The sequence below is a fragment of the Neomonachus schauinslandi genome, chromosome 5, assembly GCF_002201575.2.
Source record: "Neomonachus schauinslandi chromosome 5, ASM220157v2, whole genome shotgun sequence".
Classification (NCBI taxonomy): Eukaryota; Metazoa; Chordata; class Mammalia; order Carnivora; family Phocidae; genus Neomonachus; species Neomonachus schauinslandi.
This window is the reverse complement of record NC_058407.1, coordinates 139828443-139855816: the sequence shown is the minus strand read 5'-3', so window position 1 is coordinate 139855816 and position 27374 is coordinate 139828443. Positions and strand designations below refer to the sequence as shown.

At 48.7% G+C, this 27374-nt stretch overlaps 1 protein-coding gene and 6 non-coding genes across 7 annotated transcripts; 1 reads left to right on the top strand and 6 right to left on the bottom strand.

Annotated features, from left to right (window-relative positions):
- Window positions 1-832: 832 nt before the first annotated feature.
- On the bottom strand, window positions 833-1768 carry LOC110587810 (olfactory receptor 1F1). The gene has a single exon (XM_021698003.1). The coding sequence runs from the start codon at window positions 1766-1768 to the stop codon at window positions 833-835; it is 936 nt and encodes a 311-aa protein (XP_021553678.1).
- Window positions 1769-9605: 7837 nt separating this feature from the next.
- On the bottom strand, window positions 9606-9678 carry TRNAR-CCU. The gene has a single exon. It is a non-coding gene; the product is annotated as a tRNA-Arg (tRNA).
- Window positions 9679-12701: 3023 nt separating this feature from the next.
- TRNAK-CUU lies at window positions 12702-12774 on the bottom strand. The gene has a single exon. It is a non-coding gene; the product is annotated as a tRNA-Lys (tRNA).
- A 4347-nt stretch (window positions 12775-17121) lies between these two features.
- Window positions 17122-17193, bottom strand: TRNAP-AGG. Its single transcript has one exon. It is a non-coding gene; the product is annotated as a tRNA-Pro (tRNA).
- Window positions 17194-18598: 1405 nt separating this feature from the next.
- On the bottom strand, window positions 18599-18670 carry TRNAP-UGG. Its single transcript has one exon. It is a non-coding gene; the product is annotated as a tRNA-Pro (tRNA).
- Window positions 18671-21971: 3301 nt separating this feature from the next.
- TRNAK-CUU lies at window positions 21972-22044 on the bottom strand. The gene has a single exon. It is a non-coding gene; the product is annotated as a tRNA-Lys (tRNA).
- Window positions 22045-23083: 1039 nt separating this feature from the next.
- TRNAR-CCU lies at window positions 23084-23156 on the top strand. Its single transcript has one exon. It is a non-coding gene; the product is annotated as a tRNA-Arg (tRNA).
- Window positions 23157-27374: the final 4218 nt, after the last annotated feature.

Here is a 27374-nt window from a genome sequence, read left to right as displayed (position 1 = left end):
TAGGAACACTTGAGCCCACAGAAAACTTCAGTGACTTTTCCACCTCTATTGTTATTACTCTCATTAGGCATCAGATTTCTTCTTAGGGTTTCTAGGCTCACTCTTCATAATGAGCAATCATAAAGTACATCCAAAGCAGCATGATTGTCAACTCAGAAATTACATTAGAACCCCCTGGGGAACTTAAAGGGGGAAAATGCCAATGCCTGGATCCCACCCCAGAAATTCTGCTTTAATTGGTCAAAGCTTGGTCCAGCAACCATATATATGGTGTCAAAACTCCCCAGGCGATACTGTCATGTAACCACTATTGAAAAACACTGCCTTAAATTCTGAGAGCATTTCCAAAAAGGAAGTGAAAACAAATTTGGTTACATGTAAATTTTTAGAGTGATCACCTAGAAAGGAAAAACTTGACCTTTATGCAAAGAAGGTTTAAATACAGTAATTAGAGGGCGCCTGCATGGCTCAGTTGGTTAGGCGACTGCCTTCGGCTCAGGTCATGATCCTGGAGTCCCGGGATCAAGTTCCGCTTCGGGCTCCCTGCTCAGCAAGGAGTCTGCTTCTCCCTCTGACCCTCCCCCCTCTCATGCTCTATCTCATTCTCTCTCTCAAATAAATAAATAAAATCTTAAAAAAATAAATAAATACAGTAATTAGAAACAAAATTACCTATTTAAAGGAGCAGGGTTGTACTTAAGACTAAGTTCATTCATAACTGTCTATTGAGAGTATTTATTCTAAGTTCCTTGCAAACACTTTGATAGCTTCATTTCAGTAAGTTGCCAAAGATTAATATGCCTGGGAAAATAGGTCCATTATACTTTTATCACTAAGAGCATGTCTTCTTGCCCATCATTTTTTGTAGGGCCTTTTTCAAGTCCCTGTTCCTCAGGCTGTAGATGAAGGGGTTCAGCATGGGGGTCACCACTGTGTACATCACAGTAGCTGTGGTGTCCTTCTCAGAAGAGTGTGAGGACAAAGGGTTGAAATACACAGCAATGATGGTGCCATAGAAGAGAGAAACCATGGCCAGGTGGGATCCACAGGTGGAGAAGGCTTTCCATTTTCCCTTTGTGGATGGGACTCGCAGGACAGCACAGGTAATATGGATATATGAAGCCAGGATGCAAATAAATGGAGTGATCATAATCAGAGAACCCTCAGTCAGAATCATCACCTCACTGAGGTGTGTGTTGGAGCAGGAGAGTTTCAGGAGGGGTGTCACATCACAGAAGAAGTGGGGGATGGCATTGTCTGCACAGAACGAGAGTCGAGCCATCAGCAGGGTATGCAATAGAACATTCAGGTTGGCAATGACCCATGACCCAGCAACCAGCAGGGCACAGAGCTGGTGGGTCATCTTTGTTGAGTAGTGTAAGGGGGCGCATATGGCAACAAAGCGGTCATAGGCCATCACAGCCAGGAGGAAATTGTCCATGTCCACGAACATGAATACAAAATACATCTGTGTGAGACACCCAGAAAAGGAGATGGTCTGAGTCCCGAGTATGTAGTTGGCCAGAATCTTGGGGACAGTGGTAGAGGAGAAGCAGATGTCCGCAAAGGACAGGTTGCTGAGGAAGAAGTACATGGGGATGTGAAGGCAGGAGTCCACGCCAATGACCAGGAGGATGAGCAGGTTTCCCAGGACCGTGGCCAGGTACATGCTCAGGAAGAGTACAAAGAGGAGCTGCTGCTGCTGGGGTTGCCTGGAGAGCCCAAGGAGGAGGAACTCAGAAACACTGGACTGGTTTGTCCCTCTCATGAGGCTGGAAGCCTGAGTCCAGAGGCAGATAAAGCAGGAAAAATTCAAAAGCCTGGAAAATGATGGTTAAAGTGGAGCAACTAAGAAGACTGCAAGGAGAAAGGCTATGTGACATCAGTGAGGCATTAGAACCTTGCTCCCTGTGTGTTTGGCCAATGATGGTCTTTTCTGTGCCACCATTTTTTCATTAGCAAAATGAGGGCAGTGCCTCTGGAAGGACATTGAAAGACTGGGACAATGGTTGTATCCATAAATTCTTTTTATGTTTGAACTTTCTATCATGACCTTGTATCTTCAAATAGTGTCATAAATCACTATAGATATAAGAATATTAATAGACATATTAATATTTATAATGAGTACTGGAGCACATACATAAGTGATTACCATACAGACTGACATATAGTAAGCACATATCCTAATATATGGATATTGATGTCATTATCATCATTAGTGGTGTTGCCTTAGGGGACATTTCTCAGGTCCATTATCTCTAATGTGGACATGTTATACATTCCTAACATGTTTGCTCTGAGGATGATATCAGTGATCAATCAATATGATAATATTGCTGCTGCTGCTTCCTGGGCTCACATTTTCTGAGCACTTTACAGAGCTCTGAGCCAGCCCTTCTTGGTTATGTCTACTGAGCTCCCTCAATCTAACCTGTAAAATGGAAATGGAAATGACCCAGAGTTATGGACAGAAACTCAGCCAGTTGGTTCTCTCCACAGTTCAGGTCTCATAAACATACAAGACATATATGGTCATGACTAGGTGATTGCAAGGGATGGTTGATGATCTCAGAACTGTTTCTTTGGCTCCACTTTAAAGAAAGATGCAGTGAGGAGTGCCCCCACAAAAGGTTTGCACCTTAACAATCAGTTATTGATAAAGTCCCACTGATCTGACTCTTACCCCAGAAAGAATGGCAGTCATCACAGTCACCAGAAGTCCCAAGCTTGCTTCACTTTTCCGGACCTGGCCAGAGATCATTGGTTAGAGGAAAAGGGACTTGTCACTGGTGTTTTCAGGCTAAGTTTGCTTGAATAAGGGTTGGAGTACACAGACTCAACCCTTGGTGCAGGAAGGATGTTTGGGGGAATCAGAGGACCAGCTCTTTACAAGAGCCTCCATGGCCACTAGGGCCATATTCCCTAAGAGCCTCATTAGAGACAAAGAGCAAGTAATTGTCCCTTCTCCTCCTTGGGCTCTTTTGGATCCAACATTGATAATAAAGTCCTGCCATCATATCGCTGCTTTAGAGCTTGGCAACATTGGAAATGAAGCAATCTTCAGGGAAATCATTAGCAATCATTTTTCTGCTAGAGAAAACTCACAATCCTATATTTTATCCTCCACCCAAGCTGGGGTGCTTTCCTTGTTAGGAAATATACATGACGCTGTATATGAATTAAGAGAATAACATTTGGATTTACACAGATGTGCACTTAAATCCCAGATCCAACATTACCAGTTGTATGATCTTGAGAAATCTATCAACCTTCACAGAATCACAAAATAATGTTCATCTTGTACAGATGTGCAGATTAAATCAGGTAATATATGTTAAACATCTCATGACCCCTAATCTCATCAATGCACTGGGCTTAGACCATGTCCACTACGTGGAGGCTGAAGATACTAAGTGATATTTATATCCTTCACTCTCTGCTCAATCATCTATGTTCTGGATAAATGTCATTTGGAAATAGTGTCTTGTGTTTATCTTCATATGGCAATAGTCATTTTTATAAGGGGCCAGTTGACAAGTTTTTTATTCTATATTTGAATTTGGGGGTAAATGTGGTAGAATAGGAACCACTGTTGAGTCCATTTATAAATTAGTATGACATGGATGTCAATAAGGAACGTAGAATTTCTGAGTCTAATAGTTACCACTCCATAGTACCGAAGGCAAGATCTGGCTTTATTTTTTTTTTTTAAGATTTTTTTTTTATTTGACAGAGAGAGACACAGCGAGAGAGGGAACACAAGCAGGGGGAGTGGGAGAGGGAGAAGCAGGCTTCCCGCTGAACAGGGAGCCCAATGTGGGGCTTGATGTGGGGCTCGATGTGGGGCTCAAAGTGGGGCTCAATCCCAGGACCCTGGGATCATGACCTGAGCCAAAAGCAGACGCTTAACTGACTAAGCCACCCAGGCATCCCCTCACCTTAACTTTTAAAACAGCTTCCTAATTTATCCTTTTGTCTTAAGCGTTCCTTCTCCAATCCTTTGTTCAACTCAGCTGATGGAACAACTAGTGGATCATAGTAACCAGATTTTTTGTTCAAGGACATTCTTTCCCATTTCCATTCTTCGGATCTGTTTGGGAAACTCCTCCCCTCCTCCATTTAGTCCTGATGATAATGTACATCACTAGAGTCTCACATGGAATGCATTGGATTTATGAGCCAGGATGACCAGAACACCCCACTCTCCCATCCAGAGTGGTTGGTTCAGATTTGGGCATGGATCCAAGAAGGAATGATCACAGCCTTGCCTGGAATTAATAAGTAAACACTGGAAGAGGCACTTGGCTGGCTCAGGCAATAAAGCATGTGACTCTTGATCTTGGGGTCCTGAATTTGAGCCCCATGTCAGGGGTAGGGTTTACTTTAAAAAATTGCAAAGCCTCATTCCAAATCTCTGTACTCTGTATCATCCCACAGTGCCGGTACCCAAAAGGGAATAAATCTTTTTTAAAAGCTTAAAAATAAAACACTGGTAGAGAGAAGTTCTCTGTACCCAGTGATTTTTAGTTTAGGAGGATGTGAGTTTGGAGCTACTGGTGGCCATCTTGTCTGCTACATGGAGAGAGGCAGTCTGTAGAATGAAGTCAAACAGAAACAAACCAAATAGATAAGAAGTACAGGCCCTGATGTCATTATTTGGGTCCCTTCATCTAGCCCTGCTTGAAACTTGCAAGAACTTTGGACTTTGCAATTACATCCACCAATAGATTCTACTTCTCCTTAAGCTGATAGGAATTAGTTTTCTATCACTGGCAAACAATGTCTTTAGTAATCCAGGGACTATTTTTCCCCTCTCCCACAGATTCTTGATAATTAACATTGTGAGGTGTTTTTTGGCCTGTTTTTGGAGATAGAATGTACAGAACTTGGTATCTGATAACATGTGTCTGATGGATACATGAGGACTCATTATGACCCTGAAGTTCTTATGTTGAGTTACTAGGAGTAGGTGAATATTTATTAAGACATCATAATCAGGGGCACCTGAGTGGCTCAGTCATTAAGTGTCTGCCTTTGCCTCAGGTCATGATCCCAGGATCCTGGGATCAAGCCTCGCATCAGGCTCCCTGCTTGGTGGGAAGCCTGTTTCTCCCTCTCCCACTCACCCTGCTTGTGTTCCCTCTCTCGCCGTCTCTCTCTCTGTCAAATAAATAAATAATAATAAAAAATCTTAAAAAAAAAAAAGACATCATAACCAGCATGAAGAATACATTGTTCGTAAATAACCCAAAGTGGAAGATCAGTTAGAGTAGCACTCTGGTTTCCAGAAGACATTTTTTTTAGTGATTCAACTGCCACTTCTGATTGAAGTGTATGGCTTTTAGGAGTAAACCTTTAATATTATCAACTCAGGAAAGTAAACTTTACAGTGCATAAGATCAAAAGCTTTATAGATACCTTAAACCTCAGCAGGGAGTCTGCCTCTCCCTGAGCTTGTGTGCTCTCTTTCTCTCTCTCTGCATCAAACAAATAAATAAAGCCTTTTTTAAAAAGATAAAAAAAAGGGGCGCCTGGGTGGCTCAGTCGTTAAGCGTCTGCCTTCAGCTCAGGTCATGATCCCAGGGTCCTGGGATCGAGCCCCGCATCGAGCCCCGCATCGAGCCCCGCATCGAGCCCCGCATCGAGCCCCGCATCGGGCTCCCTGCTCGGCGGGAAGCCTGCTTCTCTCTCTCCCACTCCCCCTGCTTGTGTTCCTGCTCTCGCTATCTCTGTCAAATAAATAAATAAAATCTTTAAAAAAAAAAAAAAGATAAAAAAAAAACTTCTGCACAGCAAAGGAAACAGTCAACAAAACTAAAAGGCAACCTACAGAGTCAGAGAAGATATTTGCAAATGACATATCAAATAAAGGGCTACGGGGCGCCTGGGTGGCTCAGTCGTTAAGCGTCTGCCTTCGGCTCAGGTCATGATCCCAGGGTCCTGGGATCGAGCCCCGCATCAGGCTCTCTGCTCAGCAGGAAGCCTGCTCCTCCCTCTCCCACTCCCTCTGCTTGTGTTCCCTCTCTCGCTGTGTCTCTCTCTGTCAAATAAATAAATAAAATCTTAAAAAAAAAAAAAACACAAATAAAGGGCTAGTATCCAAGATCTATAAAGAACTCAAGACCCAAAAAACAAATACTCCAGTCAAGAAACAGGCAGAAGACATGAACGGACATTTCTCCAAAGAAGACATACAAATGGCCACCAGACACATGAAAAAATGCTCCACGTCACTTGTCATCAGAGAAATACAAATCAAAAGCACAATGAGATACCACCTTACACCAGTCAGAATGGCTAAAATTAGCAAGACAAGAAATAACAAATGTTGGGAAGGATGTGGAGAAAGGGGAACCCTCTTACACTGTTGGTGGGAATGCAAGCTGGTGCAGCCACTCTGGAAAACAGTATGGAGGTTCCTCAAGAAGCTAAAAATAGAGCTACCCTACAACCCAGCAATTGCACTCCTAGGTATTTACCCCAAAGATACAGATATAGTGATCCAAAGGGGCACATGCACCCCAATGTTCATAGCAGCAATGTCCACAATAGCCAACACACACACACACATTCTTATGCAATGGAATATTACTCAGCCATCAGAAAGGATGAATACTTACCCTAGCCCTGCTTGAAACTTGCAAGAACTTTGGACTTTGCAATTACATCCACCAATAGATTCTACTTCTCCTTAAGCTGATAGGAGTTAGTTTTCTATCACTTGTTCCAATGTGGATGGAACTGGAGGGTATTATGCTGAGTGAAATAAGTCACTCAGAGAAAGACAATTATCATATGGTTTCACTCACATGTGGAATATAAGAAACAGCACAGAGGATCATAGGGGAAAGGAGGGAAAACTGAATGGGAAGTCATCAGAGAGGGAGAAAAACCATGAGAGACTCTTAACTATAGGAAACAAACTTGAGGGTTACTGGAGGGGAGGTGGGGGGGATGGGGTAACTGGGTGATGGGCATTAAGGAGGGCTCGCGATGTGATGAGCACTGGGTGTTATACACAACTGATAAATTACTGAACACAACATCTGAAACTATGATGTACTATATGTTGGCTAATTGAATTCAAATTTAAAAATATAGAGAGAAAAATGATAGAAATAGGAAATCTTCATTCTTTAACTCCCAGTGAAATAAATGTTTGAGACAATGATTATGAATGAATGTTAAAATAATATGTAATAAGTTGTTGGGGAACAGGATATTCACATAGTATCAAATTATATCACTTTACAGGTTACTTGCTAATTTCAAAGAAGGGAAATATACCATTATAAGAATTGCTTTTATTAAGTCACTGCCACGAACTATCTTTCCCAGTGACACAACCTTTACCAAGTTATCAAGTAGCATCACTAATACCTTCAGTTGCAATGCAACACCGTAGGATGTATTGAAGCCTTCTCTTTTTCCAGTTCCACCAGTGAGAAAACTGGTTCCCATTAGCCTCAATATATTAAGTTATCTGTTCAGCCCTCTGTACATAGCCCATTTCCTGACCCCACCAAGCTGCCTTCTAGGTTGGCCATGGCAGCCACCCTGCCCTGCCACCTGGCCCTGTGCCAAGCTAGTTCTCCTGTCAGATCTCAAATGAGAACTGTTTGCACCAATATTTATGGGCTTGATTCTCTAGACCAGTGGCTCACAACCATGAGACATTGGACATATGGAGACACTTTTAGTTGTCACAACTATGGGGAAACTACTGGCATCTAGAAGGTAAAGGCCAAGGATGCTGTTAAACATTCCAGAGTGCATAGGATGGCCCCCTACAACAGGGAATGATCTGGTTCACAATGTCAAAAGTGCCAAGATTGAGAATAGAATACATCTAATTAAGCTGATATAGTACTATGCACATCATCTTTCTGAGTCTTGCTAACTTCAGTTTCATTCAAGGACATCTACTGGGCATGGATTTAAGGAAAGTCTGCTTTCCCACCCTTCTGCTGCCTAGTGCACAAGCAGAAAGGGACGCCTATGCCCACCATGGGACTTGAACCCAAGACTCTGGGATTCAGAGTCTCATGCTCTACTGACTGAGCTAGCCGGGCACATGACTCTGCCATATCTACTCAGAGAAGAGTGTAAATACCGTTGGCATGACCACCAGGATAGAGCAGGGCCACCAGGACTGTTGGCTGAAGAAGTGCACACAGCGGAGCAGGATTTGGCCCAGGTCTCCTGGTCAGCAGATGGCTCAGGGACTCTGCTGGCCAGGATCCTGAGACAGGGGCTCAACAACAAAACCCACCCAGCAGGAACGCACCCCCTAGCTCGGAACTTCTGTCTTCCCATAAGCTGTAGGTCCCAAAGGCACCCCAACATACCCAAAGCCACTGGCCTCACAGAGTTATTCATTCACTCATTGAACACCAACTCTAAGTATCTACTGCAATACAGCAGTTAACAAAATGGATTTTTTTAAAACAGAAGAAGAAAGGGAGTTGGATTCCGGACCAGGGGACGATGCTGCTTTTCATTTTTGTTTTCTTCCTCACCAGGCTCGATGCCTGCAGCTTAACAGAGCACACCAACATTTAACCTCAACAGGAAATGCGTTAGGCATCTTCTCCTGTTTGATTGACCCTCTCTCCCCTGTTTTGATACTAGCCCTGCTCGCTTTCATTATTAAAAGAAGAAGAAGAAGAAGAAGAAGAAAGCATTGGAGGTGGCTGCTCTGAGATTTGATTTCAGACCCCGTGCACCTGAGCAAGAACGCAAGTTTGGCATGGCATTTCCGAGGACACGGGACCTTCAGGTCACCAGAGTGCCATTTTATACGCCAAAGACAGCGTTTGCTAGACACCAAAATCCTGGCCTGACCCCAAGACTCTAACAAGTCACTGGAGGAACTATAAAAAGTCACAGAAGTAACTCAGTTGAAACAACAGAACTCCAGGCAGAAAATCACCCACAATCTTAACCCAGATCAAGTCAACATTACCATTGGCCCGGGTCACCTCGATTCTCTCCACATGCCCATTCAGTTCTGACATTGACCTCTCACAGGTGCAACCTCTGCTCTCCACATTTTCTGTTTACCTCTTGAGCTGCATACTTTGCATTTTGCTAGTCTTTATTTTCTCCCCTTGCCTGTGTGGCCCTGAAAGTTCACAGCCTTTTACACCCATTTCTTTTCTGGGCACTCGTGCAAAAACAACTGGGGTTTGGGAGTTACTGTTTGTTTTAGAAAAAGGGATCACATGACTCTCATAGTGGGATGTTTCAGATCAATAGACCAAGGTTCTTTTTGAGGTTGAACAACATGAATGTGTTACTTAGCCAATTAATCTTGCATAGGCATCAGTACTAAGACAGATTTACACAAGTGTGGATAGTGGACATAGGAGTACATTGTTCTTTCCCTTGTGATTAGATAGAAGACAAGAAAACCTCTCGCTCTTACTTTAAGGATGGTGCAGCAAACTCCTTTGAGTTCCACAGGTTTTCCCCTCAGGCTGTAGTTCGCTCTTGCTCTTACTTTAAGGACGGTGCAAACCTCTCAGAGTTCCGCAGGTTTTCCCCCCCTTAGACTGTAGTTCTTCGTGTAACCTAATTTAAAACACCCGTCACACACCTATTACCCCAGGTGGGACTCGAACCCACAACTCCTGGCTTAGGAGGCCAGTGCCTTATCCATTAGGCCACTGGGGCAGCTGCCAAACCGTTTGCTTACTGGCTAGAAAGAGTTCCAGAGATTGGTGTGGGTATTCCTCAGAACCAGGCTGAGTTTCTTTGGCGTTCCAGCGTGCATTCAAAAGCCTTCAGGAACAGCTGTAAACGAAACAAATGCGCCCTCCTCTGCGTTCCTGCGGCTCCTCGGGCACCGGCTTCGCGGAGTCTGGCTCTTCCGTTTCCTCCAGAAGGAGTCCCACGCCCAGAAATGCGCTGGATTCTCCTTCACATGAATGGATTCAGAGAGCAGTAGGGGACTCCGGTTGCATCAGTCGATGGTGCATCCGGCCTGGGCTGCGTTCGGTCCTCTCCGGGCCCAGCTTGAACAATGACCTGGCAGAGGCAGGGCTGGGAGGACCTGCGGGACCCGCACAGCGTGCAGTGGGGAGACGACCCCTCCAGACCCTCTGCGGCTCACCCGCAGGCCAAAGTCAGAGCCCTCTGCGTCGTGGTCCGGGGCTGGGCGCCACAACTCCCGGCTTCGTCAATGTCCACCAGACGGAGAGAGGCCGGAGGATTCTACCCTGGACCTCGCCCTCTAGGCTCGGGTGCAAGAGGAGGCACAGAGCTCCAAATCAAACCCCTCCCCTTGGGGCTGTCCGAAGCTGAAGGCTCAAGTGTCGTGGACACAACCCTGCAATTTTCCTTGAAATTCACTGTATTCACCGAGGTTTGTAATTTATCCAATGGTAAAAAAAAAATCAATCAATCAGAATCCGAAGCCTCTCAAGATTCTCTCCCCATTCCCCTACGAATTCCCGGGACCTCAGAGCCTCCCCGCGCCACACCTCCGAATTTATCCTTTATCATTCGTGCAACAAGATTATCTAACCTACCGTCCATATTCGAATTTCCTCCAATAATGTTCTTTATGGCAAAAACAAAAGAAAAAAAAATCCAGAACCGAATCAGAGAGCACACTTTGCATTAGTTGTCGTGTCTTCTAATGTCCTTTGTGCCACCTGTCCTGGCAATCTGACCACAGGCCCAGAAGAGAAGGCGGCAGGCAAGGGGCTGGAGCTGCCATCCCTGAGACTTCAGGGGAGCGCGCCTGGGAGTGAGGGGACCGCCACCGAGAGAGACTAGGACGCTTTAGACGCGGGGTCCTTGTTGGGGGCGGGGCTTCGCCCTTCCGGTGCACGAGGTCTCCGTACTTGCTGCCTCTTATTTAAAATTATTTGCATTTTAGCGGAAGGTGGGAGAAGGAAGAGGCCCAAAGCAACATGCTTTCCAGAGCCGCTGGAGGCCCGTGGGGGTGGGACGGGTGTATTTCTGTGCATACGCATCTTTCGGGGTCACAGATTCAAGGGGGAACTCAGGAGCAGGTCCTGGGCTCTGCCTTCGTCTCGCCCGTTTGCGGAAATTGGCAAATCCCCTCGGTGTGACCGCCGCCTGGGGATCCACGCACCCCTCTGCTTTTCCACCTCCGTTTAAATGTGGCCAGGATTTTTCCCCCCCTCCCGCCGCTTTTAAGAGTGCTTGTTTGTTTTGAATATCCAACGTTTTCCGTTGTTTTTAGCTAAAATGTTCGTCCCCCAAATCCCGCCCATTTGTGTTACTGGAAACCGCGAGTCTCTCCTGGAATGTTTTTCTTTGTAGTAATTTCCTTAAAGCTGTTAACAATTTTTCAAACCAATAAATAAAGGTTAAAAAAAAAAAAAAAAAACTTTAGGACAGAGATAGTTGCCCCGGGAAATCTAACTCTACAGGCAGCCTCGGGCGCCTGCGTGGACTCTGGAGGAAAGAGGACATTGGGCCTGAGCTATGCACCCCGCCCACGGTTGCCCGGAAAGCGGGGAACCTGCATCCTTTATGGAAAGCAGCTCTCAAGGATTGAAACTCTTTAGGGGTCAAAGTCAAACCCTACCTGGACCTCCAATCTCCTGGACCTCACAGCCTGACCTTCCGAGAGGGGCACAGGACCGTAGTCCTGACCGCACTCGGTCCCCAGGCCGGAGCAGCACCAGGGCAGGCCTGGGAGCGCCCCGGTGAGGGGGACAAGAAAATGGAGGGAGGAGGTGGGGCAAGAAAAGGGAAGAGGGGAGGAGGGCCCAGGCGCCTCTTCAAAGTGCCTCACCCCCACCATCACCCCTCAGTAGTGCTGGCGTATAAATTCCTGGGTGCTCAGCAGGGGGTGCTTTGAGTGCCGCCGAGAAGTGCTGGCCTTGAACCCTCAAAGGGGTGACTGCGGGGGAGCGTTGCTTCTCTCGGATTCCCCTTCCCCAAACCGGCCTAGCACTACACCTGACGCAGCCCTGGGAGGAGCGCCCTGCCCCGGGATGCCTGCACCTCTGAAGCCTAGGCCTCCAAATTAAAATTTTTAAAGCATCCGGAACCAGCTGGGGACTTTTAAAGATGTTCTTCTAATTTTCTCTTGCGTTGTCCCGTTTCGTCGCCCAAAGGCTGAGGTCTGCCAACAGTTCCTCAATCTCTAAGAAGACGTTTTTGTACCAAAAACATTGGGGCTCGTCCGGGATTTGAACCCGGGACCTCTCGCACCCTAAGCGAGAATCATACCAACGAGCCATGGAAGTGGCTCCCTCCTGCTCTCTTTATGACTTCATGGCGACCCAAGGGTTGGGACAAGCGGGATTAAGGAAGTGACGCGGGGAGGAGATTCGGATTTCAGACCCGCAGGGAAGGATTGAGCTCAGGAGCGGGTGGGCGCGGAAGGAGCTCACAGAGTGGGGAGCAGCCCTCTCATGTCCCCCAATCTGGTGGCCCCAGCATTCACGCAATGAATGCTGCCAGGCAGACGGTCCATGCGTCCTTGCGCCGCCACGGGGGTCACTTCGCTGACATTCCTCGCAACCGCGAGCACGCTGGTCACACTCTGGGGCAAAAGCCACCGAGGGGGGGCCCCCCGTCCCCGGGGCAGCGTTGCCTTTCGATTCTAGGTCAGTGGGACGCCTTGCGTGGAAATGCTGCCCCCCTGTGGTGCACCCACACTGCTCCCTAATCGTCTCCTGCCGAGTTTCGCGCGCCAAACCAAGAAAACAAACCGCCCAACGTGGGGCTCGAACCCACGACCCTGAGATTAAGAGTCTCATGCTCTACCGACTGAGCTAGCCGGGCATCCCCGGATGGGCTTTTTAGATGGTGGGCTGATCTGAAGGTGATGGGAACTTGGCTAAGTAATGAATTGGACCTGAGCACCTGGGGTCGGGTCAGTAGAGTCCCACAGGGGCAGCGAGGGTGCTGCTTGTCCAGGACTTTCCTCACCTTCCCATGGCCTCTAGTTGGGGAACCGGTCTGGGCCCCGTGCCCGCAGGGGCGGACCTGGCGTTAGGCGCAGGAAGAGCAGCCCCAGCACCTAGGTGCACGGGGGGACAGAGCGAGCGGCGCAGGGGAGAAGGCCTACAGCAAGATGTACCAGTTTACCTATTGACCCCTTGACGGACATCTGGATAATTCCAGTTTTTGTTTTGTTTTTGTTTTTTGTTGTTTTGTTGTTGTTGTTTTGGCTGTTAGAAATATGTAACAGCTATAAATATCGGAGTACAGGTTTTTGTGTGAACATAAGTTTTCATTTTTCTGGGATAGACACCCAAAGGTGCAATTGCTGGGTCACATGGTAGTTACATGTTCAGTTTTTAAAGAAACTGCCATAGTGTTGTCCAGAGTGGCTGGACCGTTTCCATTCCCATCAACAATGCATGAGTAACCCAATTTGATGAAATGTTCAATAGAAAGAGAGCATCAGCATCCTTGTGGCATCTCCAACCTCAAAGAAAATGTCAAGGTTTCACTATCAAGGATGAAGTTTGCTGTAGTATTTTGTAGATAATTTTGGCAAGTTATGGGTATTATCTCCTTTTGCTGGTTTACTAAGCATTTTAAAAGTCATGAATGGAAGTTAGATTGTATTGAATATTTTTCCCTGAATTTGTTGCAGAAAGCAATAGATTTTCTTTTTCTAAGATTTTATTTATTTATTTGAGAGAGAGAGAATGAGAAGGAGCACATGAGAGGGGGGAGGGTCAGAGGGAGAAGCAGACTCCCTGCCGAGCAGAGAACCCGATGCAGGACTCGATCCAGACACTCCAGGATCATAACCTGAGCGGAAGGCAGTCGCTTAACCAACTGAGCCACCCAGGCGCCCAGCAATAGATTTTCTAACATCAAATCAACTGCACTCCCTAGATAAACTCAACTTGGAAGCGGTATATTATTCTTCTTATAGGTCATAAGATTTGGTTTGCTAGTATTTTAAGATTTTACATCCATTTTCATGAGTGAGATTATAGATTATGTGGTTTTAAAATTATTTTTCATATTGTCTATGTTGTTGTTGTTTTTTAATGTAGGCTCCATGCCCAGCACAGAGCCCAACAGGGTGCTTGAACTCACAACTCTGAGATCAAGTGTCAGATGCGCAACCTACCGAATCACCCAGGGGTCCCTGTGTTTAGTTTTGATACCAGAGTTGTGCTGGCCTCCTAAAATGTGTTGTGGGGTTCCATGTTCTATTCTGTGAAAGCTTTTGTGTGAGATAAAAATTTTGTTTCTTGAATGTTTGGTAGCGTGCTTCACAGCAACCATCTGAGTCAAGAATCTTCCTTGGAGGATAGTTTTTGACTATTGATTCACTTTCTTTATTAGTTTTAAGATCATTTACATTTTTATTCCATTTTGATCCCAGTAAGGCATGTTTTTTAATTTTAAAAAATTATGTATTTCTCTAAATTTTCACAAAGGTGTTTAGCATATGCTTTTATTATTTAATTATGCAATGACTGTGAAGTCATTCTTATTCCCGCTTTGCGTTGCATGTCTCTTCCTTTATTTCTTAATCAGTATTTGCAGAGTTTTATCAATAGCCCTAGCTTTTCCCAAGATTTGCCTTCAGGACGTGTTATTAATCTCTATAGTATGCTTGTTTTCTACTTCATTATTTTCATATCTTATTATTTTTTCCCTAACTTCTTTGGGTTTATTTTTGCTGTTCTTTTTCTAACTTCTTGCCATTAGTTTTCAATCTTTCTATTATATGCATCTAAGGCTATCAATTTCCCTCTAACTACAGTTTTAGCTGTATGTTACAGGTTTTGGTATGCAGTATTTTCATCATCATTTATTTCAAAGTATTTCTAAATCCCATTGTAATTTCTTCCTTAGCTCATGGAATTTTTAGAAGTATGTTGCTTAATTTGCAATCATATTGGGATATTTTAGGGTTTTGTTTATTTTTGTATTATTTATTCTGACCTATTCTTAGTTTACTGTTTCTCCATCTTTTCTTTTCTTTTTTAAAGATTTTATTTATTTATTTGAGAGAGAGAGAGAGAGAGTGAGAAACAGCATGAGAGGGGACAGGGTCAGAGGGAGAAGCAGGCTCCCCGCCGAGCCAGGAGCCCGATGCGGGGCTCGATGCGGGGCTCGATGCGGGGCTCGATGCGGGGCTCGATGCGGGGCTCGATGCGGGGCTCGATGCGGGGCTCGATGCGGGGCTCGATCCCAGGACTCCGGGATCATGACCTGAGCTGAAGGCAGTCGCTTAACCAACTGAGCCACCCAGGCGCCCTGTTGTTTCTCCATCTTTTTTTAACTGTTATATACATCTATTGAATTTTGTTTCAATTTTTGTGTATTTTTATTTTTAGAAGAATATAGAGGGGCGCCTGGGTGGCTCAGTTGGTTAATCAACTGCCTTCAGCTCAGATCATGATCCCAGGGTCCTGGGATCGAGCCCCACATCAGGCTCCTTGCTCGGCGGGGAGCCTGCTTCTCCCTCATCCTCTACCTGCCACTCCCCCTGCTTGTGCTCTCTCTCTCTTTCTCTCTCTGTGTCAAATAAATAAATAAAATCTTTTTTTTAAAAAAAAGAAGAATATAGATCTTTTGCAATCTTTAGATCATTTTACATAGCTTCTGTTGTCAAAGATATTTTAGTCTTCATTTATTTATGCATAGTAAGAATAGTTGTATTATAGTCTGTGTCTAATAATTTTAGCATCTAAAATGTTTGCAATTTCATTTCCATTGCTTGTTGTTCCTTGGTTATTGCTCATGGTGCCTTATTTCCTTGTTTTTTGTTTGTTTTGTGAGTTGCCCATTTTCCTTGTAAATTTCTTTGTGTAGGGAATTCTGTGAGATCTAGAATAAAAGTGTATTTCTCCACAGACAATTTTTACTTCTGCCAGGGGCTCAAAGACTTACCATACCATTCATTAATTTAGCACTTAAATTAAATCTTCTACTTGAGGGGTTTTTTCCCCCTCCAATTGGTCCTCAAGTACACAGAATTGGATTATTCATGATACTTGGTTCATGGCACACTCTCAAACTCACCATCCTAAACAAAAAGGAAGACCATGCCACTAACAGTTGTCCAACACCTTGGTCCTCCTCTCCGCTGCATTCTCTTGATTCCTTCTCTCCAGTGTAACCATCCTTCAGATCCTGTAGGAGGCAGATGCTCTTGGCACACCTTGGCACTCTTCTTTCCACACATGCTGAAGTCATTTGCTGGCAAGCACTTGTGACTCCACAGAAGGACTTTCCCTGGGCCCTTGGCCTGACAAGAGGGGAAAGGCTGGAGGAGTTAATCCCCCACCTCCCCTGAGTCCCACTTTCTTCTCAGCCCCAGGTACTGAGGGAGTGTTTTATAGGAATTCTGTGCCTGGAGGCATCGCAGCCTCAAGGTTCTGCAGAACAGATGTCCCCCCTTGCAGAGCTCTTGAACATGATTTGCTAGGCTTTAGTAACATGTATGAGAGATTCTCTAACACAATTTTAAATTGTTAACATCTGTTTGACGTTTGGGCTGATGCGACAAGGAGTGGGGATATAACTACATGGGATCATAGCCTCCGACAAACATGTCCACTATTGTTCTTCAAATGTTTAGATTTTCAAACTTTCTTGTGTTGGCGGGACCCGGTCTGCTTCTTGCCCCGCGAAGGTGACCCCAGTCCACACACAGCTGGAGCTGCAGAAAAGGGCAGAGGGGACCCCAATGGGACAGGCACTGGGGGTCAGGGCTCTGGCAGCGGAGAGCCCCAGGAGGCCATGCCCAGGTGAGGAGTGCCGGGCTTGGCGTCTGGAGACCCCTAGGGCCAGGCTGCAAACGCCAGAAGTCCACGGCCTCTCCTCAAGCTCCTTGACTCCTGAGCCCGGAACTGGGCTGGGGGCCCAGGCTTGCCGCGCCAAAGGGGTCGGTTTGGAGAATAATGGGCTCTTAGTGCACAGGAAGGAAAGACCTTTTTCTCCTACCTCGGTGCTTCGAACTCCGAATGACAAAGTAGTATCGGGAGACAGGGCTCTGGCGACTGGGCCCCAATTAAATTTTAAAAGCAGCGGTGGGCGGCACTTAGCCAGCCTGAGGCCTTTTCAAAGTCACTTTTCCCGGGGTCGAGCTTCGCGGCCTGGCGCACAGATCTCAGGCCAGAATTCTGACCCGCATCCGGAAGACAAAAAGGAGGGCTCGTCCAGGATTTGAACCCGGGACCTCTCGCACCCTAAGCGAGAATCATACCCCTAGACCAACGAGCCCCGCTGGAATCGGCCTCCAGGCTCCTCTTTATGACCGTTGTGGCATCCGGGGCGGGACCCGCAGAGCAGCGCGGGGAGGGGACTGCGGCTGCAGACTAGTGGAGAACCGCTAAATTCAAGAATCCGTGGGCGTGGAGGGAGCCCAGCGCTCCCTGAGCCCACGAAGTGGGGAACGATTCCTGCGTGCCGGCCATACGGTGGTCTCCGCGCTTCCGCTCGGCGCTGAGTCCCTGTCGGGGAGGGGCGGGCGGCCAGCCCGGCAGGCGGTCAGGGCGTCCCCGCGCCGCCCTTGGATCACTCTGCAGGCGCTCCTCCCGGCTCCTCCCAGCGCGCAGCGCAGAAGCCGGTGAGGAGCTCCATGTCGGACGCGGCAGCTGGACGGCTCAAGAGCCGGGCGGCGGCGCGTGGAGGGTGCTTGAGCCGAAGTCACTAGGAAGCCCGCTTTGGAAAACGCCGCACCCCCACGGTGTGGCACCCAATGGGTGGTTACTAAACGCGTGCGGAGTGCATGGAAGAAATAGCCACCACCATCTGCCTCTCCCCCTTGCCCCCGCTCTTCCAGGCTGCGCTCTCCTCTCCAGTCACTGGCAAGATCAAACCAAGAAATCCGGTTTCCGACGTGGGACCTACAACCCACGAGTAACGTTGAGAGTCGCTTTGTTATGCTGACTAAACCAGCCGTCCTGCCCTAGGTGCCATCAAACGGGAGGGGCTGACCCCTGGAGGGAGGTGGATCAGGCCACCAACAAGACCCCGAGCCAGGACGACTCAGGGATGCCCTCCTCTGCTCAGCGGGGGCAAGAGGCGGGTCTTCTGGTCCTCAGGTAGTGGTGAGGACAAGGAGCCCGCCCTCAGGGCAGAGAGACTGCGTCCAGGGGTTCGGGGTCGGGTCCTAGGCACTCTGCTGTCTCTGTGTCCTTCCCCGTGTTGAGGCGTGACCCAACCCGCGAGGATCCCGCAGATCTGCGCTAGCAGCTTCGCTTTGTACTGTCTGACCACCACCCCTCCGGATCCAAGGCGCGAATTTCCTAGCGCTCTCATCTGGGAAGGCCCCAGGGAACTGAAGTTCTACCCGCAGAATCCCAGGTCTCTCCCCCCACCAAAAAAAGGCAACTTAAGTAAGAGTAGGGCTCACCCGGGACTTAAGCGAGGATCATCTCGAACTAAGATGAGATCTGTACCCCTAGAGCAGCCAACGATGCACTTTCCCTTATTTTACATAACCTCCTCCTACTTCCCAGAATAGTCTCCTTTAACCTCGTTACCGCGGGATCCCAGCCTCAGGAGATACATACTGTCTGCGTCTGCCGGAGCCCTAGCTCCCTCACCAGCTGAACCATCTGGAGCCTCAGCCTGGTAGGTGCCGAACTCCACTGAAAACGTAGAGGGGAAAAGATGAGGGAAGGGGCTCGTCCGGGATTTGAACCCAGGACCTCTCGCACCCAAAGCGAGAATCATACCCCTAGACCAACGAGCCGCCACGTTCCACCCCCTCCCCCTTCTGCAGCTGACGCACGCGGAAACACCGACATCACCCCGAGAGCTCAGCTGTTAACTTGTGCACCTGTGAAGCCGGCTCTATGCGTTCGCGGGTTCGCAGCTGCTGTCAGGTTTCAGACCGACAAGTTCATCAACGGCTGCACGTGCGGCCCGAGCTGGCCCAGCTGGAGGAAGGCCGCACAGCTGCAGCTCTCCAACCCACCGCTTCCCAATTACGCATCCTGATCGCTGCGGCGCGCAGGGGAGGGCTGGTCTTCAGCCCAGGCTGGGATCCAGTGACGGAGAGAGACTCTCAGCAGTGCCCAGGGTGAACTGCGGGTGGTGGGGTGGGGGCCACAGTTCACCCCCAGTCCGTCGCAAACCGGGAACGATGTTCTGCCCCCAAACCGCAGCGCCTATTTTCCTGGACTGAAGCCCTCTAAATTGGCCCCGGACAGGGAGACAGAACAAATACGGAATTCCCAAACTACTGAATATTGGGAATCAGGACCCACTATATCCCTCTACTTGATTGATACCTGAATCAAACTCTCCCACATTATGACCCCATGAGGACTGGAGCGTGGGCAGCATTGCTGAGCGAGAGGAGAAGCTGGCAGCAAAAGGAGTTTCCAGGAGTATAATCCTCGCTTAGAACAAAAGAGGATCAAATCCCGGAGGAGCCTAGGTTTTCAGACTTTCTTGTCTTTTTTTTTTAAGATTTTATTTATTTGAGAGAGAGAGAATGAGAGAGAGCACATGAGAGGGGGGAGGGTCAGAGGGAGAAGCAGACTCCCTGCCGAGCAGGGAGCCCGATGCGGGACTCGATCCAGGGACTCGATCCAGGGACTCCAGGATCATGACCTGAGCCGAAGGCAGTCGCTTAACCAACTGAGCCACCCAGGCGCCCTTTCTTGTCTTTTAATTAGGGACAACCTGCTGTGTTCCCAGAGGAGGAAAACCCTTGTGGAATTCCTTTCCAGGGACCTTGCTAACAAGGAGCGAGGAAGCCCTTGGTGTCGGCCTTAAAGGGCCCTGGTCCTTGCCCTGTCCTGGGCGTGGGTGCTGGAATGACTACTCTCCCTACTCTCAGGAACGGGAGTCCACAAGCACCCATGGGAGGCCAATCCTGGTACAAGGGGCAGATGCTCTGAGGGCAGGAACCAAGCATGGCTTCCTGGGTGAGCAGGAATCTGCTTTTATCACCTCACACATTGTGCACCCAACAGAGCACTTTTCAGGCAGACGTGGATAGCTGGGACCAGAGAAACAACCCATGTGGGCGGGAATCCTCATTGCCTTCAACGGGCAATAAAAAATCTAACTACTGTGAGGCTCAAAGCCATGACCCTGAGAATAAGAGTATGGTGTCAGCTGAGCTAACCTGGTGACCATATGGGTGTTTTTGCTGAATCTCTGCATTAAAGCTGAGTCTCGAATGTGGGCAACACCAGGATCTGGACCAGACTGTCGACATTTCCAGCCTCATACATCACCCTCGACCCTGACCCCAAAATTCAGACGGCTGAGACCCCTGATGGTGTGAGGTGCCAAGTTGGAGTCCAGTCCTTCTCTGTGCCTTGATGAAATCCAAGGTCACCTGTTGATGCCCCCAAGTCCCAGCACCACCCTGAGGCTTCAGGAGGAGGGTGTGTCGGCCTGAGACCACTCCAGGGATATACGGAAACTTGAGCCCCTTTCTCAGAGGGGTGGAAAACAGGCCTGACCACTCCATTCCTCCCTCATTCCCTCGAAATATTTTGTTGAACTCCAACACTGAGGTCAGCCCTTGGGATCCAGCTCCTTCGCAGGGAGTGGCATAAAGCCAGGATCTGCCAATTTGGGACAAGAGGCTGTTCAGGTTCCTGCCCGAGAGGTCAGGAGGAGTGCGAAGTGGGGAGGCAGGAGGCGGGGGAGGAGAGAATAAACAGGGGCCCCAGAGCACCTGGGCTTCCCCCAGCCCAGAGATGCCTGGCTCAGGGGCATGGGCGGGGAGGGGTGGACAAGCAGACTGGAAGCTCAGACAGGAGTTAATGCTTCAGTCTCAAGGCTCTGTTCTAAGTGCTTTACACAAAATATAATTTAATATCCCAAACAAATCTTTGAGTCATGAGTTGTGATTATCCCCACTTAACAGATGGATTAACTGATGTCCTTGAGAGGCTGGGTCTTGTGGGTCCAGATCTGTGGAGTCCAGCTGGAAAATAGTGGAGTCAACTCCTGTAACCCTCCTGCAATCCAAAAAGAACTGCCCAAGATTTGTGTTCTGCACCTTCCTCATCTAGGGGAAGGCTCAAGACTCCAGACCACAAGCCATGGAAAATTCCCAGTGCAGGATCTCTCCAGGAAGCAGAGTTCCCCTGAGGCTGTGGTTCAGGGATGGAGTCTGTGCAATGAAGTGTGGCTCAGGGACAAGGGTCAGCTCTGTGTATCCATGGTGACACATGGGACCTCAACGATGGGGGGGAGAGGGTATCAGCAACCCCCTCCCCCCACCTTCTCTACTTTCAATGCCTTTGCTTTCCATTGTAAAGGGACCTAGAATTGGGACCCACCATTCCGTCCACCCCTCAAAAATGTCTCTGTGCAAGAGAAGGGCTTGTCGGGGATTTGAATCCAGGACTTCTCACTCCCAAAGCAAGTTGTGCACCCCCAGATTAACAAATCCCTCAAGGTCAGTTACTTCATCTGCCTCTCATCCTTCCACGGAAGAAAGTGGTCTTGACCCTGGTTCTGTGGGACCTGCAGACATCCACTCTTCTGGCAATCACTGGCTAGGCAGGCTCCAGCCGAGGCTGCGATTACAAGGAGTACTAACTTGTCAACAGGATGACTGCAACAGTCGGGCTGTGAACAGGGACAGGGTCTCCTAGATGCTGAAGGGGGTCCCTGGAGAGAAGCCCTGCCAGGCTGGAGTAAGGAAGGCGGGCACAGGGGGAGGAGGGCCACCTGTATGTGGGCAGGGAGAGCAGAGGGCCCCAGGAAGTGGCCCTTGTCACCCGGGTCAGGTTTAATTTTAAACATCTGTTCCTTGTTCCCTGAACTGTCCTCACCATCACCTGGGCTCCTGGCTTTCTCTCCCCATCCCTATGTTTAAGCCACCGCACCCCTAAAAAATAAAACTCCCAAGGTAGAGGAAGTGCCTCAGAATGTCTCCCCTGAAGGTAAAAGTTACACCCAAGTACCGTGTTCTCTTTTCCTCATAGAATGTGCAATCAGGAAGTTTGTTTTCTCAGGAAGATCTCTCTAAACGGGGTTAGGACTTGTTGAAAGCCTGCTGACGCACAAAATGTAGAGCCCGCCCAACGTGGGGCTCGAACCCACGACCCTGAGATTAAGAGTCTCATGCTCTACCGACTGAGCTAGCCGGGCGACAAGAACCCATTCTGGGCGCTCTGTCCTTTGTTCTGAGGCCTCAGGTGACTTGGCTGCAGAGGTTCTGGGGGTTCGACAGGAGGACACGGAGGGCTTCTCCAGCCCCCCCAGGCCTGGGGACGGGGTTCCAATCCTTGAACCGTAGACTACTCGCCCACGCCGGCGGGCGGAAGAACCGAGCCACCTCCTCCGGCCTCAGACTCGGCGTGCTCAGGGCGTGCTTTGGGGTCTGGGCTCGCCGAGTCCGCACGTTGTGGTGGGCCAAGGGGCCGCGCCGGTCCGAGGGCGCGGGCGGAGGTTCCCAGTTCTCCCTTCACCTCGTTCCTTGTCCGCAGGTGCCGGGGTCCTTCCCACAAGGGTCCCTCTGTCCCCTCCCCGCGACGCGGAGGGACACTTCTCCCCAGCAGGAAAAAGCCGCAGCGACCAGCTCTCCTGTGCTGGGCACTATAGTGGGGAGACACTTCCCGCCTTGCCCCCACCTGAAGCCAACAGAATCTGGACACTTGGGGACGCCCAAGACTCAGGCGCAAGGACGGTCGCCCCCAAAACAAGCACCGTACCTTAAACCAAAGAGCCAGAACGAAGACGACGGGTGCGGTCCTTGGTGACTCTGCCTCGCCCTCCTCACCGCAGGGGAAGGGGCCTGGGGGAAGTTCCCCCCGATAACACAAAGGGGAGGGTGAGATTGGGCTCGGTGCTCCGGAGTCCGCGGGCCATTCCAGAGATGCACACACAGGGAAGCTTCCATCCGCCGCCCGATGGAGCGAGGAGAGGCGGGGATCGGGCGGCTGCGGAGCTGGGGCGGCACCGGGACCCGACCGGACAGGGCGCGGGGTGGGGGGAGGTGCCAGGACACCGCACCTGCTCCGGGTCCTAAACGAAGAAGCAGCACAGCCAAACACCCGAACAGACGTCGCCCTGAACGCGCGGCCCCTCGCAGCAGGGGCGCGCGAGACACGTGGCGCTGCCCACCAGCCCCTCGCGGGAGCGTGGAAGGGGGCGGGTCCTGACGGGGAAGCCTGCGCACCGGGGGCACGCCCCGGTGGCCTAATGGAGAAGGCACTGGCCTCCTAAGCCAGGGATTGTGGGTTCGAGTCCCACCCGGGGTAGGGCGGTCCTGTTTTGGCACTCCTATGCTGGGTGGTTTCTGCTGTCAAAGACTTGTCAGCCACAGCTGAGCCCTGCACCTCCTAGGACCCCCGAGATTGGGGCACGGGTGTCTCTTTACACCCGTGAAGGTGATAAAAGGAGGGATTGGGTGGGCTTTGTGGAGGGAGCACACCGGAGCTACCTGGGGGGTGAGGGGCGTGTTACAGAGCGGAAAGCACAGACTGGTTTAGCTGTTGATGGGTGGAGTTGAGGGCTGAACTTTCTCTGGGCCACCACCCATTAGCCCTTTGGTTTAATTCCTCTGGCTTCCCGGTAAAGGGGTGAAGAGTGGGTCCTAACCCCTGGAACCTGTATGGGGGGGTGGCTTTTCTAGCACTTTGGAGGTTTGGGGAGGGGGCAGGAACAGTTAATGGAGAGCAGAGAAAGACCCATGGACAATACCTGGCAGATCTTCGTCCCAATCTGGGCCCAAATTCAAGAAAGAAACATCTAGGACAGTCACACATACCTTCAAATTCTGAGCCCTCTGGGGTCCCAGAATAACAATCCGAAGAGCGAATCCTAGACTCCCTTCCCCAAAACCCCACAGCTCCTTAGAGGAGGAGGATCCACCACTCGTGGCTCTCTTCATTGAGAAACATGACAACTGGACCCCGAGGAAAATTCTTCCACCAACAGCCTTGCCTGTTGGACCAGGACCAGGCTCTAGTGTCCCGTAGCAGAGCTGTGTTTCTAAGTCTCACCGGTGGGGTGAGGTGTGGCCCCGAGGATGCAGAAGTCCCGAAATTGCAGGTGTCCACTGCAGGGCTGGACCCTGGTGGTGACAAGGAGCAAGCGGGAACATGATTTGACCTCTGATATGTCAGAAGAAGCATGGAGTGAGTCTTCCTGACAGAAATCAGAACGCTGGAACTCACAATTAGTGTCCAGTTAATGACCTATTCGAATCAAGTTCGAGGGTGGGGGAGCCTTTGTCTTTCCCTCCCTCAGGCCTGGGGACCAATTCGGCCACATACCAGCCACGGAGCCCATCCGTGGAGTGGATCCGGGGCTACCGCCCGAACGTCAATGCGAGACGCAACCCTTTTTGGCGCCCCGCCCCCCAGACACACACACGCGCACCCTCACTCCCCGGCAGCCCCGGGCCAGGCCCCACTCATCTTTGTCCCTACCAGCCCCCGGTGGTAGCAGATTTCCTCGCCCCTTGTCTGGGATGATGGGGTTGGGGGAGGAGCGGGATAGGAGGTCGTGGGGCCACCGGTCCGCAACCCCAGACCTTTCGGCTGTACTGAGGCCCTCTGTACCTAGAGGGGTAGATTCCAGGACGGGCCACGCCTCCCTCAAGGCCTGACTCGCCCTGGACTTTTTGGCGCCTCCCGAAGTCCTCTCATTAGGTGGGGGGTTGCTGAAGTTTCCTGGCTAGCTCAGAAAAACCCTTCGTTTCAAAACTGTAGAGGGGCACCTGGGTGGCTCAGTCGTTAAGCGTCTGCCTTTGGCTCAGGTCATGATCCCAGGGTCCTGGGATCAAGCCCCGCATAGGGCTCCCTGCTCCTCGGGAAGCCTCCTTCTCCCTCCCCCACCCCCCCCTGCTTGTGTTCCTTCTCTCGCTGTGTCTCTCTCTGTCAAATAAATAAATAAAAATTAAAAAAAAAAAAGACTGTAAAATTGAGCCCCACCTTGGACATCAGACTTTCAGGGATGCAGCTGCTGATCAACCGATTTTAATCAATCCCCCAATTGCGGATGCCGACACCTCAGATTCGGTGCTTCTGTGAACTGCTGGATCCAACACCTGTATGTACCTGGAGAGTGAGGGTCTTCTGTTTTCCCCTCCACACGGGCAAAGACCCTCACAGCTGGCCAAGGCCAGAGACGCCCACACTGGGCCTCTGCCCTTGGTTCATTTTACCCTGAACAAAATCTACCTTTTGAGAAATCTGAGCCGGGAGAGGGTGCACGATCGATCGTTCTCGGGACTGCACTAGCTGCACGACCGCCACAAAAGAATTGGCAGGGGTTTGCATCCTCCCAGAATATAATATAGACAGCACCACTCTTGGTGGCTCTCAATTAGGTCCTCTAGTCACAGCGGGCATCTGAACCCGGAAAGGAACTGGGGGGAGGGGCGTCGGCTTCTTCCATTAGCTGATTTTCTCAGAGATTCCCTAGCACTCTGAGCAATAAATGGGCCAGATATTGATGATGCAGGTCTTTATGTGGGTGCTTGGAACTGAGAACCCTTTCTGAGGTTGGGGAAAATGGGATAGGCAGTGGCCAATGAGCCCAGGAAAAAGGCCAGCGTGGAGCTCCAAACGCAGACTGGGAGAGAGCTTTGTGGTCTATGGAGTGAGCTAGCCAGGCACTGGGAACTTTTCTGTGGTTCTTTAAGTCAAGGAGGAGCCTCAGCTTCACTCTCTCTAGAAAAGCAAAGTCCCAGAGTCAGACTCAAATCCATTGCTTAGCCCTCAGCAAAGCCTAACTAGGGACCAATTGTGTTTATGGCTGCTGAGAACACCTGCCCTTTGTGGACCCCAATACTGAGTGTCTGGGCCCCTGCTTGCTGTGTTTTTCATTCCTGGACAGTCTATGAAACAAAGAGAAACCCTGTCCTAGGCCAAGCCCTGGTTCCATCTACCCAAGTTTAAAAGCAAGACCTTAGGGGAACCTGGCTGGCTCAGTCCAGGGAGCATGTGACTCTTGATCTCAGGATTATGAGTTCCAGCCCCATGTTGGGTGTAGAGATTGCTAAAATAAATAAATAAATAAATGAATGAATAAAATTAATTTAAAAAAATAAAGTCTTAAAAAATACATAAAAACAAGCCCTCAAAAGATAAAACCATTTCTAAGGAATCTAACCACATCCTAGAAAAATGCTCAAGAACATGTATAGGAATACAAAAATGTCCAGCACCCAACAAAGTAAGATTATAAACATCTGGCATTCAATGAAAAATTAGCATACATGAAAAGAAACAGGAAAATATACCCATAGTCAGGAGAAAATCGTCACTACTCAGAAATGAAGCAGATGATAGAATTAGTAGACAAGGATATTAATACATTTCTATATCCAAGAAGCTAGAGAAAACATTGAATATGTTAAGTAGAGATGTGGAAGATATAAACAAAAATAGCAAAATTAACCTCTATAAATAAACTATAACATTTGAGGTAAAAAGTACACTGGATGAGATTAGTGGCAGATTAGACATGGTAAAAGAAAAGATTAGTGAACTTGAAGGCATAGCAATAGAAATTATTAAAATAAAATCCACAGAGAGGAAAGACTGGAAACAAAAGATCAGTGAGCTGTGGGACAATTTCAAGTGGCCTGATGTGCATAATTGGACTACATTTAAATGGGATAGACAGAAAAATATTTGAAAAAATAATAACAAACATTTCCAAATTTGACTAAAACTATAAATCCACAGACACACACACCTCCAAAAAACTGAACAAACCTCACGCACAAGAAATACAAAGGGAACTACACCATGGCATATCACAATCAAATTGCTTAAAGTGAGTGATAAAGAGAAAAATCTTAAAAGCAGTCAGAGAAATGAGATACATTATTTACAGAGGAACAATGGTAAGAATAAAAGCAGATTTCTCCTCAGAAATAATGTAAGCTAGGAGACAGAGGAGCAAAATCTTTAAAGTTCTGACATTAAAAAAAAAACCCAACAATCTAGAATGTTTACATGTAAAAATCAATGTACATTTAATGACTAAAAAAAGAAAGACCATATGATCATCTCAATACATGCAGTAAAAACATTTGACTAACCCAATGTCCTTTCCTAATTAAACAAACAAACAAACAAAACACTTCAGCAAACTAGTGTTGAGAGGTAGGAGGGGAGATAAAGAGCCATAAAAAACTTTTAGAGGTGATGAATATGCTCATTACCTTGACTGTGGTAATAGCTTGGGTGTACACAAATGTCAAAACTTACGAAACTGTCCACTTTAAATGTGTGCAGTCTGTTACATATCACCTATGCTTAATAAAGCTGTTTTTTTTAATGACCACAAATTCTTTGCCACTCTTTCCCCTGAGAGGTGAGGTCTGTATCGCTTCCCCTTGAATCTCGGTGACTTCTTCCCCCAAAAAATATATAGCAGAAGTGAAACTGTGGAGGTGCCAAGGTTGGGTCCTAAAGAGAGACACAAGTCCCATCTTGTTCAGTAGAACAAGCATGTGGGAG

Bases quoted from the DNA above. Each gene is read 5' to 3' on its own strand.
- LOC110587810 (XM_021698003.1), bottom strand. From the start codon at position 1,768: ATGAGAGGGACAAACCAGTCCAGTGTTTCTGAGTTCCTCCTCCTTGGG.